The sequence below is a fragment of the Sphaeramia orbicularis genome, chromosome 15, assembly GCF_902148855.1.
Source record: "Sphaeramia orbicularis chromosome 15, fSphaOr1.1, whole genome shotgun sequence".
Classification (NCBI taxonomy): domain Eukaryota; kingdom Metazoa; phylum Chordata; class Actinopteri; order Kurtiformes; family Apogonidae; genus Sphaeramia; species Sphaeramia orbicularis.
The window spans coordinates 38,060,475-38,079,214 of record NC_043971.1 but is presented as its reverse complement, the minus strand read 5'-3'; the positions used below and the strand labels follow the sequence as shown (position 1 = coordinate 38,079,214).

The window sequence follows — 18,740 nt, the reverse complement described above, 5'->3', positions numbered from 1 at the left end:
GGTGGACAGTTTTCTTTTCTTTTTTTTTTTTTTTTTGTATAAAGTTGTGCAACTCTTGTCCACAAATGTGGACAGAAAACCCATAGATGAGTCTTAAGAGGCTAAATAAATTTGAGAAGTTTAACTGTTATTAGTTTGGGTCGTGACTTGTCATTGATGATAGTTGGTACCTGAAGTCAGACCAGTTGAGACCCACTGGTTTAGACTATTTGTGCTGGTAGTTGAGGATCCATGAGGCTAGGAGGGGTTGGAAGAAGTCCAGATGCTGAGGGTGCATTTGAAATTTTAGACGTGTTGTAACGTGGGAGGGGAAGTGTCAGCGATATTTATAGTTTGCACCATGATAGTCGCCACAAAAAACCCTCATGAGGACTGATGTTCTCCCAGTGTAATGAAATAATGACGTGTCTTAAGTGTTAGAGCTAAAGTCGTCTTATCTGTTGGTCCTCCGGGAGACGTTATCTATTAAGTGCATTAAGTCCTTGTTCTTGCTGTGTTAACCACTAAGATTGTCATCACTTCATTTCACTAGAGGATAAATTTACACTCATTATCAAGAGGAAACAACAGCAACTTGAAGCTGTGGTGAATGTGGAAGTTTTAAGTTAAGGGAAGCTGGCTGCAAGACTCCTGGCTCCGACTGACTCCTAGTTAATATAATGTAAGTTAAGGCTGTTACAGGTTGTCACATGGGTGTTTATTGACTGTTATGACTGAAAACTGACTCATCTGCTAAGTTGGAATTGAAAACAAAACACCCAAATGCATTTATAACACAACTAGACTTAGCGTCAGACTTTACAATTCAGATTCAGAAAACTTTATTTGTCTCCTGGAGGCAATTTAAGGCAATGACCTCTGACCCGGCCATCATGTTCGCTCCCCGACTGGGGGTATACAGACAGAGCATGATATCAGTGTTTCACTGTCAGAAAACTGTACAGTTGTTAAATGATGAAGCGCTCACCTGTATGTCTACATGTCTATGTTAAACACGTTTCTTTGCTTCAAAAATTAAATGCATGGATATTTTTGTAACTCCATAGGAAAAAAAAAACTTGATCACATTTTTTTTTTCATGCCTAAGGAGGAATAAAAACACTGAAGAAAAAAATCTTGACAAAGGTTCTCACAATTCATGCATGAAAGGGTTAAATGCGAGGCATCGTCTCAATTTGCGGGACGTGGAAAAATGGTCATAATGCTGTGCAGTCCTGCACAAAGCCGGACATCTGGTCACCCTATGCCAGGATCAACACAAACAACATGGAGTGTAGACAGAAGAGACAAGAAAAAAAGGCAGAAAGACAGAAGTTTGCCATTGACAAAACATGCTCTTTGATATTGATAGTTAAACAGACTTATACCCCCATTTCGGTGTCAGCCCCCCCCCCCCCTCAGCTTTCTCGTTCCAAATGGCCACACATCAGACGTGTCTTTTTCACATCTAATTTTTTTTTTTTGGCCAATTCAAATAATTGTTTAATCAAATCAAATCATAGAAAATAACACTGGGTTACAAAAAATGCTTTTTGCAAGTTGTCTAGGTTTTTTCAACTGAATTAGGACCTTTTTGCACCGCTAAATCCAAAAATGACATCTGTTTTTCTCAATCAGGTCAGGTTTTTTTGCTAATTTGATTTTGAAAAATTTGATCTTCTCACAAAATATAATAATTAATACCAAAATAAGATTGGTAAGCACACTTTATGAAACTTGTGACTTGATTCCTGTTAGGTACAATGGTGTATTCATTGCAGATATAGCAGAATACGTCAGGATCTTCTAGTCGAAGCCATTTCATTCACCTGTAATATTAAAAAAAAAAAAAACATTAATCATAAATTGGCAAAAGTAAAATCTTCAGAACTCGTTTATAGCCAGAAATATGAAAGAATTTTGTATCATATGATGTGAAAATGCCCATAAATGTAAGCAAAAATGTTAAAAAGCCAATATGTAGCATAGTTCAGAAAGTTGACCCGATTGAGCAAAATTAACCCTCCGGTATCTGGGTGTACCTTTTAGGCACACTTTGCACTTCGTTTTACAAAACTTCTTGTTATTTTTCACAATTTAAATAAGGTTAGAATTCAAAAGTTGTTCCTTTTTGCATGATCTTTAAAATTTTGGCCACCAACTAAAATTTACACATTGTAAACAAAAGGAAATTACAAGACTAGCATCTGTCTCCCAAGTGTGCCTAAAACGCACTATTTCTTCCGTTTGATATGTATGATTAGGGCTGACCTTGATTTACAACAGTAAAATCAAATTAGAGCAGTAAAATAAATCAATATATAATATTTAATAGTTTGATTTATAGGTGTGCATTTTACGCACACTTGATGACAGATGCTAGTATTTTTGAACATTTAACCTAGTGCCAAAAATAATAATGCAAATTAACCAATGTTGTTCATCACTGACATATGCCAGGCTGCAAAAATCAAATAATATGTGATCCACTTTTTATGTAGTATATTGAATTTTTTTTGTGTGTGTGTGTTTTTTGCATCCAAAAAATGGTTTGTTTACATTACAAACACGGCATTTAAAGGGTTAAAAAATGTGACAATTATTGAGAATTTGGTATTTTTATTTACGGCTCAAGTTGATGAAATAGAAAAAACGTCTTAAAGAATTAAAAACAAACTCTATGAAAATTTTATTGATATTATTCCAGAAGTTTGCAAAAAAGGCACACTTGGTGCTTAGTAAGGGCCTTGCTGGACAGGATACCGGAGGGTTAATGTGATTTTTGGATTCAGCACATCAAAATTATCCTAAATCAGCACAAAAAACTTAAACAACAAATTTGTTGTTGACCAGTGTAATGAATAGATCCATCGATTCTAAAAGTCATCCCTAGTTGCAGCTCTAAAGTATAAACCCTTCTAAAGTCCATGTCTCTGTTTATATCAGGGGTCCCTGTGTCCAGTGTCCTCTAACATAAAATGCACTTGCATGACTGACCAAGTCTAATAAATGAGACAAACGATGCTAAAAGTGTCTCATCCTCAAAGCGTAAACACATGAAAACACAAGTCGGTCTCCGCTGCCCAGGGGATGACTGGCGGGTTAACAGATGAGAGTCAGCCAGTTGATGTGAAGCAGCAGGGAAAAAACATTATGTGTCTGATCCTTCACTACACTGATCCTTAGAGGAGAGGCAGACGGAGGGAAGGAGGAAGGAGGAAATTGAAGGCAGACGTGAGGGCTGAAATGCTGGAGAGATGCAGCAGGAGTGGAGGTGTCTGAGTGTGTTTTGAAATAGAGAAATGAGAAAAGTTTTGGTGGGAAGAGTAGCGTGGGCCGTTCAACTGACAGCTGGTACAGAAAAACACAGAGTGGTAAACAGGTTACTGCAGGAAAAGTGTGTTCGCGTCACTTTAATGTCCTTACACACTGAGTTAGACTGAAACTAGTGAATATTGAGCATTACAAATCTCTTTTTAAAAGTGCATAATGAATTTTCCTTCTTGTTAATTGTTTTTAGGTATTAATGGAATATATAACATGTGGTTCGTGCATATTACACTGAACAAAAATATAAATGCCCCACTTTTGTTTTGCTCCCATTTTTCATGAGCTAAACTCAACAATCTAAACCTTTTTCTATGTACACAAAAGGCCTATTTCTCTCAAATATTGTTCATAAATTTGTCTAAATCTGTGTTAGTGAGCACTTCTCCTTTGTCCTTTTCTGAGATAATCCATCCACCTCACAGGTGTGGCAGATCAAGATGCTGATTAGACAGCAGGATTATTGCACAGGTGTGCCTTAGGCTGGCCACAATAAAAGGCCACTCTAAAATGTGCACTTTTACTGTATTGGGTGGTCCAGGGGGGTCAGAAAACCAGTCAGTATTTGGTGTGACCACCATTTTCCTCGCACAGTCTTCTTCATGAATTCTCTGAAACAGCTTTGGAGATGGCTTATGGTAGAGAAATGAACATTCAATTCACAGGCAAAAGCTCTGGTGGAGATTCCTGAAGTCAGCATGCCAATTTCATATTCCCTCAAAACTTGTGACATCTGTGGTATTGTGCTGTGTGATAAAACTGCACATTTTGGAGTGGCCTTTTATTGTGGCCAGCCTAAGGCACACCTGTGCAAAAATCATGCTGTCTAATAAGCATCTTGATATGCCACACCTGTGAGGTGGATGGATTATCTCAGCAAAGAAGAAGTGTTCACTAACACAAATTTAGACAGATTTGTGAAGAATATTTGAGAGAAATAAACCTTGTGTGTACACAGAAAAGGTTTTAGATCTTTGAGTTCAGCTCATGAAAAATGGGAGCAAAAACAGAAGTGGGGCATTTATATTTTTGTTCAGTGTATATATTATATATTTAGGCTCAGGAAGGCGCTGGGTGGCAGCAGCCTGTTGATGCTCATTACTTTATTTACTATTATTATTATTATTATTATTATTATTATTATATTGGTAGTAGTAGTAGTAGTAGTAGTTTATTTCGAGCGCATAGAATCATCAGATAACAAAGAATCATACAACGTGGTCCAAAAAAAAAAAAAAAATAACATTTTTCTGCACTCAAAAAGGAGTGGGAAGAAGTATAACTTATTGACTCCCACCCCTTTTTACAAACTAATAATCAAACTAGATCTGCTTCCTTTGCTTTGTTAACACACATTTTCCTCTGTATATACATATATTTTTTACAATAACACAAAACATCCATACAAAGCATTCCTATACTTTTTTTTAGTCACCTCACACACAATCAGATTTGCATAATCAACCGTTTTTAATATAAACTATAATATTTATATACGCTTTAAATATTTACTCCAAATGCAATGATCAGTAAATATGATAGTATCTTCTTATCATGATAACCAATTAAACTACAGTAATATCTTATTTTATGTGTACTTCTGTAATGTTCTGTTGTATTTGGTGTTTATTATCTTGTGCTGCTGTACATTTGAATTTTTCCCTTATCTTATCTTATCTTATCTTATCTTATCTTATCTTATCTTATCTTATCTTATACCCGAAGATTTGTTCAGGCTATTTATGTAATGCTAATGAAAACATATCATCAGAAAATAAAATTAATTATCCCTGATACAGTGAGTAGTGTCACATTTATTAAATGACCATCAGTTTGATAAAGAGCATAAAGATTAGACTTTTTTTTTTAATGGAAAAAGGTCATGTGATCTGATGAGTCCAGATTGAGAGTGATGGTCGCATCAGGGTGTCCAGAAAAGGCAGATAAAGTGATTACCCATAATGCCTAGTGCCTACGGTACAAGCCTGTGGGGGCAGTGTTGTGATGTGGGGTTGGTTCAGTGGTTCAATGACATCATTTTCACACACGAATTTTCCACCACACCTGAACCCCACTGACAATCTTTGGGATGTGATGGAAAATACTTTACACAGTGGACCGACTCTCCATTATCAATACAAGATCCTGTTAAAAAATGAATGCAGCTATAGACAGAAATAGCCAGTGTGACATTTTGTGATATTGGATAACCACTGTTAAGGATAAATGACACCACAGCGGATGCATCTCAGTGTTAATCAATATTAAGTTATGACCCACAAAGACTGTATACTTCCTCCTTATAACCACATAATTATAATTATACAATATTTTGCACACTTATTCGTGTAATTTTTTTTTTTTTTTTTACTTAGACTGATAATATTTGTCTAATACATATTGTACAAAGTGCTATTCTAATTGTGTTTTAATAGTGTTTTTTAGATCTGTATTTGTATATAGTTGTGGAAAAAATTATTAGACCACCCTTGTTTTCTTTCATTTCTTGTTCATTTTAATGCTTGGTACAACTAAAGGTACATCTGTTTGGACAAATATAATGATAACAACGAAAATAGCTCATAAGGGTTTAATCTCAGAGCTGATATCTAGACATTTTCCATGTTTTCTTGATAATAACCAAAATCACTTAATTTCTTACATCAATAGCTGTGGCATTGTACTGATAAAAACAGTGCTTTTAGGCATTCCATGTTTTCTTTTCTGTCTGTTTTAGTCACATGATACACACAGGAGTTAGGACTTGATTGCATAACCTTTTTTTTTGTTATTATTACTTTTGGTGGTCTAATAATGTTTTCCGTGAGTGTATATGAAGCTACATTAGCTAGTAGCTAATTGTTTGTAATATTGATAATTTCTGTCCTGCTCTCTTTCCAGCTCTTTCGTATACTTGTAATTTATACCCGTAACACACAACAAGTTTCTCTGAGATTAATAAAGCTTTCTGAATCTGAGAATTTTGAGGGTCTGGCATTGTAGTTTTCACTCTCAGTTTTCAAGCACTTGCATAACTAGTAGAAACACACCTTGGAATCTGTTGGAATCAGTGGCGGCTGCTCGTCTTTCAGAGAGGGGAAGCTCATTGTCGGCTTACATCAAAAAATTTGTCAAGTTATTTAAATATAAATTCGGCCCTCCGTTCCTTTTTAAGAAAATGTTCAGTGACCTTATCGTACCAAGTAGGTGTCTTTTCCAGGGACTTGATAACTAGTTCACGCCGACCTACCCAACAGTATGACTGATTTAACCATCTACAAAACAATATTTAACTCGAACAAGAAATAAATAAATTATGTAACTGAAACAAGAAAACATTGAAATTATGTTCAATTGAAACAAGGAAGTACAATGAGTGTGTTTTATTTACAGTGCAAGAAATGAACGAGTAATTTCGTAGCGGTTTCTCTCTTGATTTCACAGCAGAATGCGCGACGGTATTAAACTGAACTCTGTTAAGTGAAGGAGTAGATCTCAAAATAGCTGTCAATCAAACGGGATTCAGCCTTTCAAGTGATCCTCCAATCAGCAGCGTCCAGCCCGGCCGAGCTCCACCCACAGCTCCATTCACCCCCAGAGACGCCGAGCGTCCGGGGGCGGGACAAAATCGTGGCATTTATCCAATTACCGTCCAGTTTTGAGGCAATGAAAAAAACTGTTCCACTCAGTCCCATTGAAGTGTATGGACGCTGAGTGTCTATGGACAAATGCACTGAGCAGAGATCGAATGAGAAAACAGAGACACGGGAATGTATGAGAAGTGAACAACATCGCTTCCGCTGATTTGTGATAAAACTGATTATGAACGAACTCGTCTGTGAGATGAACGTGTTCTAACACATTTGTAGTCGATGAAATGTCAACACAACCGAACATACTTAACCATTTAATTTTCGTAATTTTAGGGGAAGCCGGGCTTCCTTTGCAGTCTATGAGAAATCACCTCTGGTTGGAATCTAGATATTAAAACTTGAAAACATTCAGTATTCTGCATTTTATGTCATATTAAAGATGAAAGTCAGTGCTGCATACTCATAGGGGTAACATGTTATTTGGAACAGCTGAAATTCCCTTTTGATGCACAGAACCAACATGTTTCCTACAGAAGAGTTGTGCCAAATGAGCCTTTAAACTGACAGGAAGGAGGCGGGACCAACGGAGCAGAGCCAGGGACAAATGCAGGGAAATGGGGCATAGGAAAGGAAAGGTAAAACTAAGGTGAAAGGAATGGGATGAACGAGCGCTGTGTGTGAAGTTTTTGGGAAGCATTTACGTTAAAGAGCTCCTCCTCTCAGCTCCCCCCCCCCACCCCCCCCCCCCCCCCCACACACACTTCATGTTCGTGTCCCTTTTATCTCCATCCCTTCTTTCCTCACACTTTGAATCTTATTAACATCGTTCAGCACAGACGTAATACTCCATCAGCTACTCAGGTTGTTGACTCCCATGCTCCCACCCCCCCCAACCCCCACCCGCTGACAATCCTGTTCGTTTGTCAAGCTGACCTTCCCCTGTTTTAATTGGTCCTCATTAGGGAAAAAAAAATGCTGCTTTTGCTCCATTTTCACGAAAAAAGCAGTAGGGGGAGACTTCTATGAAAATGTTAATTAATAGTGAATCGGGGAGAAGACTGGCAATTAGTGTAGGCTGACAGATGAGCAAGGCACAGCAGCAGAGACTTTGATGACTACAGGAGGTGTACTCACTCACAGAGTGTACACACTCATCTGGTTGGCCAGCAGGGCTTTACAGACCAGAGACACCGCTGTAGTGATTTGGTACATTGAGTTGTGTATTCTTACTTCGCGCACAAACACACACAGATACAGACACAAGTGATTTTTCCGTGTTTACTTCTACTGGACAAAAAGTCTCAGATTGTGCAGCTGGCACTTGCCTTTTCTTTCTTTTTATTCCTGTGTAGTCACATTAACGCTGCAGTAGTAGTGTAATGTAGAGCTGTTATGTTATGTTATGTTATGTTATGTTTTGTTCTATTACATTATGTTATGTTTTGTTGTTTTGTTGTGTTTTGTTATGTTATGTTATGTTATGTTATGCTATAGGTATAGATAGATTTTATTTCAAACATAAGTAGGCAAAATGTAAATATGCAATGTTACGCTATGCTACACTATACATTACATTATGTTATGTTACATTACATTATGCTACCCTACCCTACCCTATGTTATGTTGTGTTGTGTTATGTTATGCAATGTTACGCTATGCTACATTACATTACGTGACGTTATTATGCTACCCTACCCTATGTTACGTTACGTTATGTTATGCTATGCTATGCTATAGGTATAGATAGATTTTATTTCAAACATAAGTAGGCAAAATGTATTCAACATTTTAAAGGACGCTCCAATATATGGAAATAAATCAACCACAAAATAAAATAAATATCACACAAATATATAACAATTTCATTGTGCCTCTTTAACAATAGCTAATGTCTGGATAACCAGCTCATATATACAGTCCATTACAAACAATAGGCCAATTACAAAAAAACTACTAAACTATGTTATGTTATGTTATGTTATGTTATGTTATGTTACACTACACTATGCTACATTATATTATGTTATGTTACATTACATTACGCTACCCTACCCTATGTTATGTTGTGTTGTGTTATGCTATGCTACATAAAGTTATGTTACATTACGTTTACGTTACATTTTGTTACGTTACCCTACATTATGTTACCCAATGTTATGTTACCCTACCCTACCCAACTTTATGTTATGTTATGTTATGTTATGTTATGTTATGTTATGTTATGTTATGTTATGTTGTCTCTACAGCTCTATGCATGTTCATACAGTCATGAACCGCTGCCTTGGACTGGCTGATATACATGACATTCTACACATTAGTTCAGACCAGAGTTAGGTTTATAACTTGGATACTGATTTGGCATTTGAACCATTTTTCACAGGAATCATGTGGAAGTTTTCTACTACTGGAACTAGTGTGGTGTTCTACAATGACGTTTTCATCATAGGTTGTTTGTGATATTAATCTTACTAAAGCCGTGACTGTATGAAAGTGTGTGGAAGTTTACCTACCCTTAGTACTGACCAATCAGAGCTCACCATCTGTCTCAACATATGTAATGACTATGTGACAGTAGGTGACATGTCCCAGAGGCATTGGTTATCATCTGCTATGATGCACTACACAAAATAAAGCTATCAGATGTTGTTTGCCGTGTACTGCACATAATCTACTACATATAATCACTCCCAGCGCCACATGTCTGACTTTTATCAGTATAGAGACCATTTCCTGAATTTACCCATGAGGGGCTGCTATTGCAAGAATTTCTCAGTCTTTCATGAACATTCTCTGTTCATCTTTTGTGAGCGTAAAAGTATATTGTGTCAATGATTGTGATTTCCACCTGTTAATCTGCAGCTCTGTATAGTCTGTATCTCCGTATATTTTTAAGGTCTATGTTTTTTGCGATTTTTTTTACCTGAAAATGTCGCATAATAAATGAAACATCATGGTTTGTCAAGCTGGTTTGCATTTCAAATACAAAATTTTATAATATATTTTAGAATTATTCCACATTACAACCACATAATTTTAATAATACAACAATTTTGCATGCGCATTTATGTCTATTTATTTTATTATCATATTGATAATACATTGTCTAGTACATGGGTTGCAATCTAAAGAGCCCTTTTAGGACAGAAAAAGAAAAACAAAACTGTCTGGAGCCAAAAGATACCTTAATACCTTTCCTCAAACTGGTAACTCTTTAAGAAGCTCTTTAGGATTAGTTTGTACAGAATATGTGGACAATAACTCAATGCTTCAGTGCATTTACAGAACTACAAAGACATGACAAAACTAAAGAAAACAGTGATATTTGTCATTACATTTGTTTGATGCAAAAATCAACTAGTAAGTGAAGGCTTTCTTTGCAATGGTGAATACAGACGAGTACCTGCAGTGTTATAAAATTAAAGTAGTCAACTTTTGCTTCTTTTTTTTTTAATTTATTTGGGGTACAGTCTAGGGGTACAGCATAACATCAGAATAACTTTATTTCTATGGCAAAATGTGTACAAAAAATCATTTCGATATAGTTTTGGACAAAGCTACATTGTACTGGAAAAGGGCCCAAGAGCCATATGTGGCCCCAGAGCCACAGGTTACTTACCCGTGGTGTAGTACATATTGTACAAATTGCTGTTCTAATTGTGTTTTAATGTGTGTGTGTGTATATATATATATAAATATATATATATATATATATATGTGTGTGTGTGTGTGTATAATTTTATTTTATTCTGCTACTTTTTAATAAGATAAGATAATGTAGCGTGTTTGCCACATTGCATTGTGGGTACTGGGCATGTTGATTATGTGTTATTTTTATGTGCAGCGTTCAGCACTGTTCTTGTGTTAGTGTTAATTTGGGGTTAATGTGTGTATGGCAGCGTTTATTGGCCTTTTCGTTTGTTTTTGTATTTTTGTAGAAAGTGAAAGCCATAGTAGAGGCCGAACAGTGCCTCTCCTGTTCATCCATATGTATAAAAGTCTAGTTCAATGTAAATTCTTAAGCCTGACAACTTATAAACACATCCTGTGCTGTTTAATTTACACTGAGCAAACTTCCTGCCAAACTTTCATCCACATTACAATAAGATAAAATAAGATAGTTTAGCTTTTCTGCATCCATCTTGAAAAAGAAAAAAAGGGGAACAGGCTGAACAAATCAGTGGAAATAGGAGTCTTAGAAAGACATAACCATGTGCATGTATTAACTGGAGATTATAAAAGAGTAAAAGTTTTATGTTCCCAAGAGGAAATTTGTTTAACAAAGAGCAATCAATAAAAAAACAACAATAATCCATATAATAAAAACTTTCTTTACAAACTTAACACTACAGACAAACATACATTATACAAACTAACTCCCACTGCTGCTGTCAAATCAATTACAAATGCAGTCATCAGCAGATGAAAATCCACCAAGCAATAAATATGTAGTAGCGGTCTCAGTTTGCACTCTGTCTTTCTGGGTAAAAATGGAGTTCTCAAATAGGGAGGATGATTCCGGGGTCGTCTAATGAGCAAGATATTCAGAGTAGATTGCTTGATAACTGGACTTTTAACCCTTTATACGGCACTCACAGAAATACTCTGAAATGTCTTTTTTTGTCACTTGCATTTTTTTTAATATTCTTTTTCCAAACATGACATCATCATATATCTAACGTTAAAATTAGAATTACCCACCCACTCATAACAAGAAAGGGTCTTCCTATCAATATGAGTAACACAGAACCATTGTTTTTATTACAGAAAAGAGCAATAAGAATCATGTATAATGTTAATTTCAGGGAACATACAAATGAGTTATTTATTAAATCAGGATTGTTTAAGTTTAAAGAGTTGGTTGAATTAAGGACATTGGTGATTGTGTTTAGAGCGAGAAACGGACTTTTGCCTGCAAACTTGCAGAGATTATTTGTTTTAGTATCACAGGATGAAGAACATAGAAGGAGGATTAATTTTAAACAGCAAAGGGTGCGGACTTATGTGAAGAAAATGTGTATTTCTGTTGTGGGTGTCAGGATGTGGAATTATCTGGCAGTGGAAGAGAAGAGCTGTACAAATATTTTTCAGTTTAAGAGGTTGTATAGGGAAAGAATAGAGAAGCTTGTAATGACATAATTCAACTTATGGATGTTGGATTTATTACCTCCGCCAAGGAGGTTATGTTTTTGCCAGGGTTTGTTTGTCTGTCTGTTTGTTTGTTTGTCTGTCCGTTAGTGTGCAACATAACTCAAAAAGTTATGGACAGATTTGGATGAAATTTTCAGGGTTTGTTGGAAATGGGATGAGGAAGAAATGATTAAATTTTGGTGGTGATCGGGGGTGGGGGGGGCCCACGGGGGGTGGGGGTGGGGGGGCACTGATCAGCCTTGGCGGAGGTCTGCGCTCTCCGAGTGCTTCTAGTTTTATTTGCGCTGACTATCAGGTAAACTGTTTACTGCAATAACTGTAATGGCAACGTATCTGATGTAAGCAGATGTTTCAAGAAAGGGGCAGGCATTATAAGTTTCCTTCATCCTGCACCTTTCCAATCATTTAGATTGGAATGAATAAATAAAATGAAATGAAATGAAATATAATGGCTTTTTATCCCACACACACACACTTTGAGTACTCATATATATGGGATCATAGTATTTTCAGTATACATCCCCTTGGTCTTTAGTGTATGAAATCTAAAGTATCCAGGTATTTGCTCAATTTCAAAAGATAGTTTTTCCGTCTTGTCCTGTATCCTATATGACATTCTTTCATATGCAGCTACTTTTTCCACTTCCATCACCCATTCCTAGAAAGGAAGCTCTCCATATTTCTTCCAGTTCTTCATGATAAACAGTCTGAAATTTCAGCCTTAGTGTGTTATTGCAGGACATAACAAGATTTACTTTTGTGAAATTTTCCAAAAATTTTTGTTGTCATGAAGAAAATCAAGGTCAGTGAAGTTACCATATTTGGTTCCTTGCCCATAAGTGGCTTTAAAAAAAAAAAAAAATCGAAGAAGTATATACTGTATAAGAAATACAGGGGAAAAAAAACATGTAATGTTAAAGGAACATTTATTTATTTATTTATTCATGTATTTTAGAACATTCCAACAACCTAAGTGCTGATAACATTATCGCTGTGTTTTTGTCTGTTGGGGGCTCTTGCCAGATCATCATTGCAAATGAAAAAATGTTCTCTATTGATTTTACCATAAACAAACATAAAGTCAAGGTCTTGGGGGAAAAAAAATAGTAGTTTTGTAAAAGTCTTAAATTTGTATTTTGATCAAGAACAAGAGTAAAGTTTATTATTACTTCATGGTACCTAACAAAGCAGGTACTCTGACTGTTCATGCAGAGGTGGACCTTACAGACCCTGTAGACCACATTGGACCTGAGATTGTTGACCCACTGTCCTCGCTGTAACTGTTGCTGTCACTGTCTTGTCATGTTTGCGGAAATGACCAAAAATAGTCACTTTCCCAATAAAAGGTTATTGATATTCAGAAGAGGCGAGACACCTTCTGACATGTTTGTTCCCGTGGTTAGATTATTAAACCTCTATTTCTCTGCTCATTTTGTCCATAGGTGAACCTGCAGTTGCCAGAGAGAATAACTGCCTGAACGCTGCCAAGGCCTGTAACCTGAACGACACTTGTAAGAAGTATCGCTCTGCCTACATCAGCCCCTGCACCACCCGAGTCTCCACTGCTGAAGTCTGCAACAAGAGGAAGTGCCACAAGGCCCTGCGGCAGTTCTTTGACAAGGCAAGGCACTTCTGACACAAGCTTCTAAAAAAATATATATACACTCACACTAAAAAGCACACACACTGGAGGTTTTCCAAATGAGTGATATCTGATAAAAGTTGAATGTCCATCGCAAAGGACCTGCTTCAAAAGGGAGAATAATTTGAGAGGGCTAAGTTAGATTGGTTGTCAAAATCACAATAAATAATCATGTGGGCCTTTTTGTTCAGGGCTTGTTTTTTCAGCAGAGCTTTGACATTGATTCAGACATCAGACACAAAAGATGTTTTTGCTGTCTGGGCCATATTGTAAAAAAAAAAAAAAAAAAGAAAAAAGATGCCAAACATTGTAATTACAACCCCAACACTCAAGACGTCCCTTTGGAAAATCTTAACTGGGGGCACTTCAAGTAAGCAACAGTGTGAATAAATAACAAACTACAAAGAACGCATGACAGTGTTAATCATGTGATGTATAATTTGGTTTTCTTTTTTCGTTGTAAAGAGCTGTCTGTGTGAACAGCCTTAAGCGGCAACTTATCTTCTTTGTTTGAAATAAAACTGTGGTGACGTGCCTCTGCTGTAACTCAGCTCACTGTCGCTCTAACTCTGTCAACATCAATAGGTATCATTCAACATTTACCTCGGAATAATAGTGGCTTTGTTATCCTATTAAAGTACTGCTAACTACCAAATGATGACATTTGAAGAATTAGAAAACGCATTTACAGTAGGTTTTAAGACGTTTTCTTTTGTCAGTTATCAAGCGTATTTACCTCATGTACTTTATTAATTTTTTTAACCCCTTTCACAGGGGGGTCAACTAATACTAAGAGTTCATTTGTATAGAATATCTGTAGATTTTTTTTAATAACCAGATTCATAGTTGGTATAAATAACAATAGCCGAAGCAAGAGCTCAACCAATACAAGAGCAGCTTCAGTTCACAGACACTATGTCTGGCAATAATAATGATGCACTATTTATTCAATATTTATTCAAACATACATGTACTATTTTTATATAGACTGAGTTCATAGATACAGTATACATACTGTTAATACTGTTAATATTGTGTTTATTCATATTTTATGTGTATTTTTATTCTACTTTTAGTTATTCATATTTTACTTTGTATATATATATATATATATACATATATATATATATATATATATATATATATATATATATATATATATATATATATAGTATTTTCTTATCTTATTTTTAGTTTTTGCCATTTTGTATTTGCTCTGTTCTTATCTTCTGATGTACTGTTTGTTTGTTTTTGTTGTTTTTTTTTAAATTACCTCCACCAGGAGGTATTGTGATCGCTTTGCTTTGTGTGTTTGCGTGCGTGTTTGTTTCTTTGTGTGCGTGTTTGTTTGTTAGCAAGATAACTCAAAAAGTTGTGGACAGATTTTCATGAAATTTTCAGGAAATGTTGATACTGGCACAAGGAAGAAATGATTCAATTTTGGTTGTGATCGGGGATGGGGGGGTGGGGGGGCAGATCTGTCTCAGTGGAGGTCTGCGCTCTGTGAGTGCTTTTCTTGTTAATATTGTGGCATTGACTGGAGAAGCACTCCTAATTTAATTGTACACACAACAACAGTACAGGCTATTCTATTCTATTCTATTCTATTCTATTCTATTCTAGTCTAGTCTAGTCTAGTCTAATCTAGTCTAGTCTATTCTAGTCTAGCCTATTGTAGTCTTTTCTATTCTATTCTAGTCTTGTCTAGTCTAGTCTAGTCTAGTTGGGTGTATTCTATTCTATTCTATTCTATTCTAGTCTAGTCTAGTCTAGTCTAGTCTAGTCTAGTTGGGTGTATTCTATTCTATTCTATTCTAGTCTAGTCTAGTCTAGTCTAGTCTAGTTGGGTCTATTCTATTCTATTCTATTCTATTCTATTCTATTCTATTCTAGTCTAGTCTAGTCTATTCTAGTCTAGCCTATTGTAGTCTATTCTATTCTATTCTATTCTATTCTAGTCTAGTCTAGTCTAGTCTAGTCTATTCTAGTCTTGTCTAGTCTAGTTGGGTGTATTCTATTCTATTCTATTCTATTCTAGTCTAGTCTAGTCTAGTCTAGTCTAGTTGGGTGTATTCTATTCTATTCTATTCTATTCTATTCTAGTCTAGTCTAGTCTAATCTAGTCTAGTCTATTCTAGTCTAGCCTATTGTAGTCTTTTCTATTCTATTCTATTCTATTCTATTCTATTCTAGTCTATTCTAGTCTTGTCTAGTCTAGTCTAGTCTAGTTGGGTGTATTCTATTCTATTCTAGTCTAGTCTAATCTAGTCTAGTCTAGTCTAGTCTAGTCTAGTCTAGTTGGGTGTATTCTATTCTATTCTATTCTAGTCTAGTCTAGTCTAGTCTAGTTGGGTCTATTCTATTCTATTCTATTCTATTCTAGTCTAGTCTAGTCTAATCTAGTCTAGTCTATTCTAGTCTAGCCTATTGTAGTCTTTTCTATTCTATTCTATTCTATTCTAGTCTATTCTAGTCTAGTCTAGTCTATTCTAGTCTTGTCTAGTCTAGTTGGGTGTATTCTATTCTATTCTATTCTATTCTAGTCTAGTCTAGTCTAGTCTAGTCTAGTCTAGTTGGGTGTATTCTATTCTATTCTATTCTATTCTATTCTAGTCTAGTCTAGTCTAGTCTAGTCTATTCTAGTCTTGTCTAGTCTAGTTGGGTGTATTCTATTCTATTCTATTCTATTCTATTCTATTCTAGTCTAGTCTAGTCTAGTCTAGTCTAGTTGGGTGTATTCTATTCTATTCTATTCTATTCTATTTAAAAGTATACAAAGTGCAGCTTTTAGTCCAAAATTTTCAACTCAAACAGGAGTCAAACTAAAGTTTGTTGTGGTTGTTGCGTCCCTCAGGTTCCTCCGAAGCACAGCTACGGCATGTTATTCTGTTCCTGTCCGCTCAGAGACCAGACAGCGTGTTCTGAGCGCAGGCGTCAAACCATCGTCCCTGTCTGCTCATACGAAGAAAAACAGAAACCCAACTGTTTGGAACTGCAGGTCACCTGCAAGAACAACTACATCTGCAGGTAAGAAACACACACAATACTTAGAGCAGGGCTGTCAAAGTCAGTTTAGTTCAGGGGCCACATTCAGCCCAAATGACCACAAATGGGCCGGACCATTCAAATAATAACGTAAGTAGAACCTGTAAATAATGACAACGTTTTCTCTTTGTTTTAGTGCAATAAAAACATGAAATTATGAAAATATTTACATTTACAAATGATCCTTTCCCAAAAAAGCATGTAAATACCAGAAAAGTTTATAAATAAATAAATATGCAAGTTTAACAATATTATGCCTCGACTTATTATTTACACATGCATTACACACAGTGTTACACAAACATTTAGGAACAGACATAATAGTGTTAAAATTTTAGAGTCTGGAATTTGGAACTAGAACAATTTCTACAATATTAAGTCTCAGCTTATTATTAACACAACTTACAGATCACAGTGGAACTAAAAATACATAAAACATTTAATAACAGGTAGAATATTGTTAAAATTGCATATAATTTACTTTAAACATTTCAGGTTGTTAATATTTTATTATTAAAGGATAGTTTATAAATGCAAATATTTTCAGAATGTAATGTAATTTTTTCACATTAAACCAAGAAGAAAATTTATAATTGTCATCATTTATGATTTTACCTGAGCTCATATTGGTCTGTATGTGGAACCTGAACTGTTCATATCTTCAGTTTAATTTTCATTCATCCTGCGGGCTGGATTGGAACCTTTAGCGGGCTGGTTTTGTCCTGTGGGCCACATGTTTGACACCTCTGACTTAGAACAACCTATAAACCTTTCAGATACGAGCTTTCATCCAACTTCTGCATCCCATTTTCCTGTTTGAAGAGTAGTGCTGACCAGTCAATCATATGTTTTTGCTCATCACTGCAATATGTACATGTATAATAAACACATCGCAAAAGAAAAACGGAAACACAATGAAGAGGAAAATGTATTATTATTAAAGGTCATGTGAATTAACACTCAGCATACCGTTATTTGACCCTCAGATTAATTAATGGCTAGAAGTGTATTGTCATGGAGATTTCCTCAGGCCTATTTAAAACTAACATGTTTAGGGCAACAGCACCGCATCGTAATATGTAAGATTTGTATTAATGTTTTGTGTACAGTGATAATCCCTTGTAATTATCCCCGCTGACCCTGAGCCGGTGGTTCCTGCTGTATTTACCTGCAGGAACCCTGTCCTCTGCCTGCATTTTTTTTATTTTTTTTTATCCTGTTTTACTGTGTTTGGGATATTTCCAGGTGTGTACCTTTTGGTCATGGAGTGTATACTTTCAATAACAGCGTTGCGTGTAGAAATTACTAGACCTTCTTCCTTCTGTCGGCCACAGCACAAAGGAGGAGGAGTGTGTTTCTTACTGCAGGGGTCTGTGATATATGGGTATTTTCATTAGTACTTTAGAACAAACCCACAATTAGAAAATAACATTTTTAACTCTCCTTTTTGCACTGTGTTCCTGTTAATTCTATTCCTTTTCTTCTTCTTTTTTTTTTTTTTTTGCTCCTCCTCCCACTTAAAGGAGATAAAGGAGAAAGCAATGGGGTCCAAATGTTTGATTAAGCATTTTTTTATTAAGATTTTTTTTTTTATCCATGACTGATTTTAAATGTTCTACCACTAAAAAAAAAAAAAAAAAAAATTAATAAAAAAAATTAACTCCCATTAAACTTTAAAGAAATATTAATGTTTCTATCTCATATCAGTATGAACAGGACATCTTAAAGCTGTAGACATGATATGTCCCAATATTTTTGTCCATGGGTCAAGTCAGTGTTGTGCCTGTTGTTGTTTTTTCTCAGCAGGCACTACGTCAATTGTTTTGAAACCAAACATATATTGATGTCATAATCATACCTAACACTATTATCCATACCTTTTCAGAAACTTTTGCCCATATGAGTAATCAGGAAAGCAAACGTCAAAGAGTGTGCGATTTGCTGAATGCACTCGTCACACCAAAGGAGATTTCAAAAATAGTTGGAGTGTCCATAAAGACTGTTT

The 18,740-nt window shown here is 35.7% G+C and overlaps 1 protein-coding gene across 2 annotated transcripts in view; it reads left to right on the top strand.

The window, feature by feature from the left end:
- Positions 1-18,740, top strand: part of gfra1a (gdnf family receptor alpha 1a) — a 334,792-nt gene that overhangs the window by 220,083 nt on the left and 95,969 nt on the right. For both annotated transcript variants that reach the window (XM_030156164.1, XM_030156163.1), the window contains 2 exons: positions 13,491-13,669; positions 16,545-16,717. In XM_030156164.1, the coding sequence (XP_030012024.1) occupies positions 13,491-13,669; positions 16,545-16,717 (352 nt within the window). The remainder of the gene's footprint in view (positions 1-13,490; positions 13,670-16,544; positions 16,718-18,740) is intronic.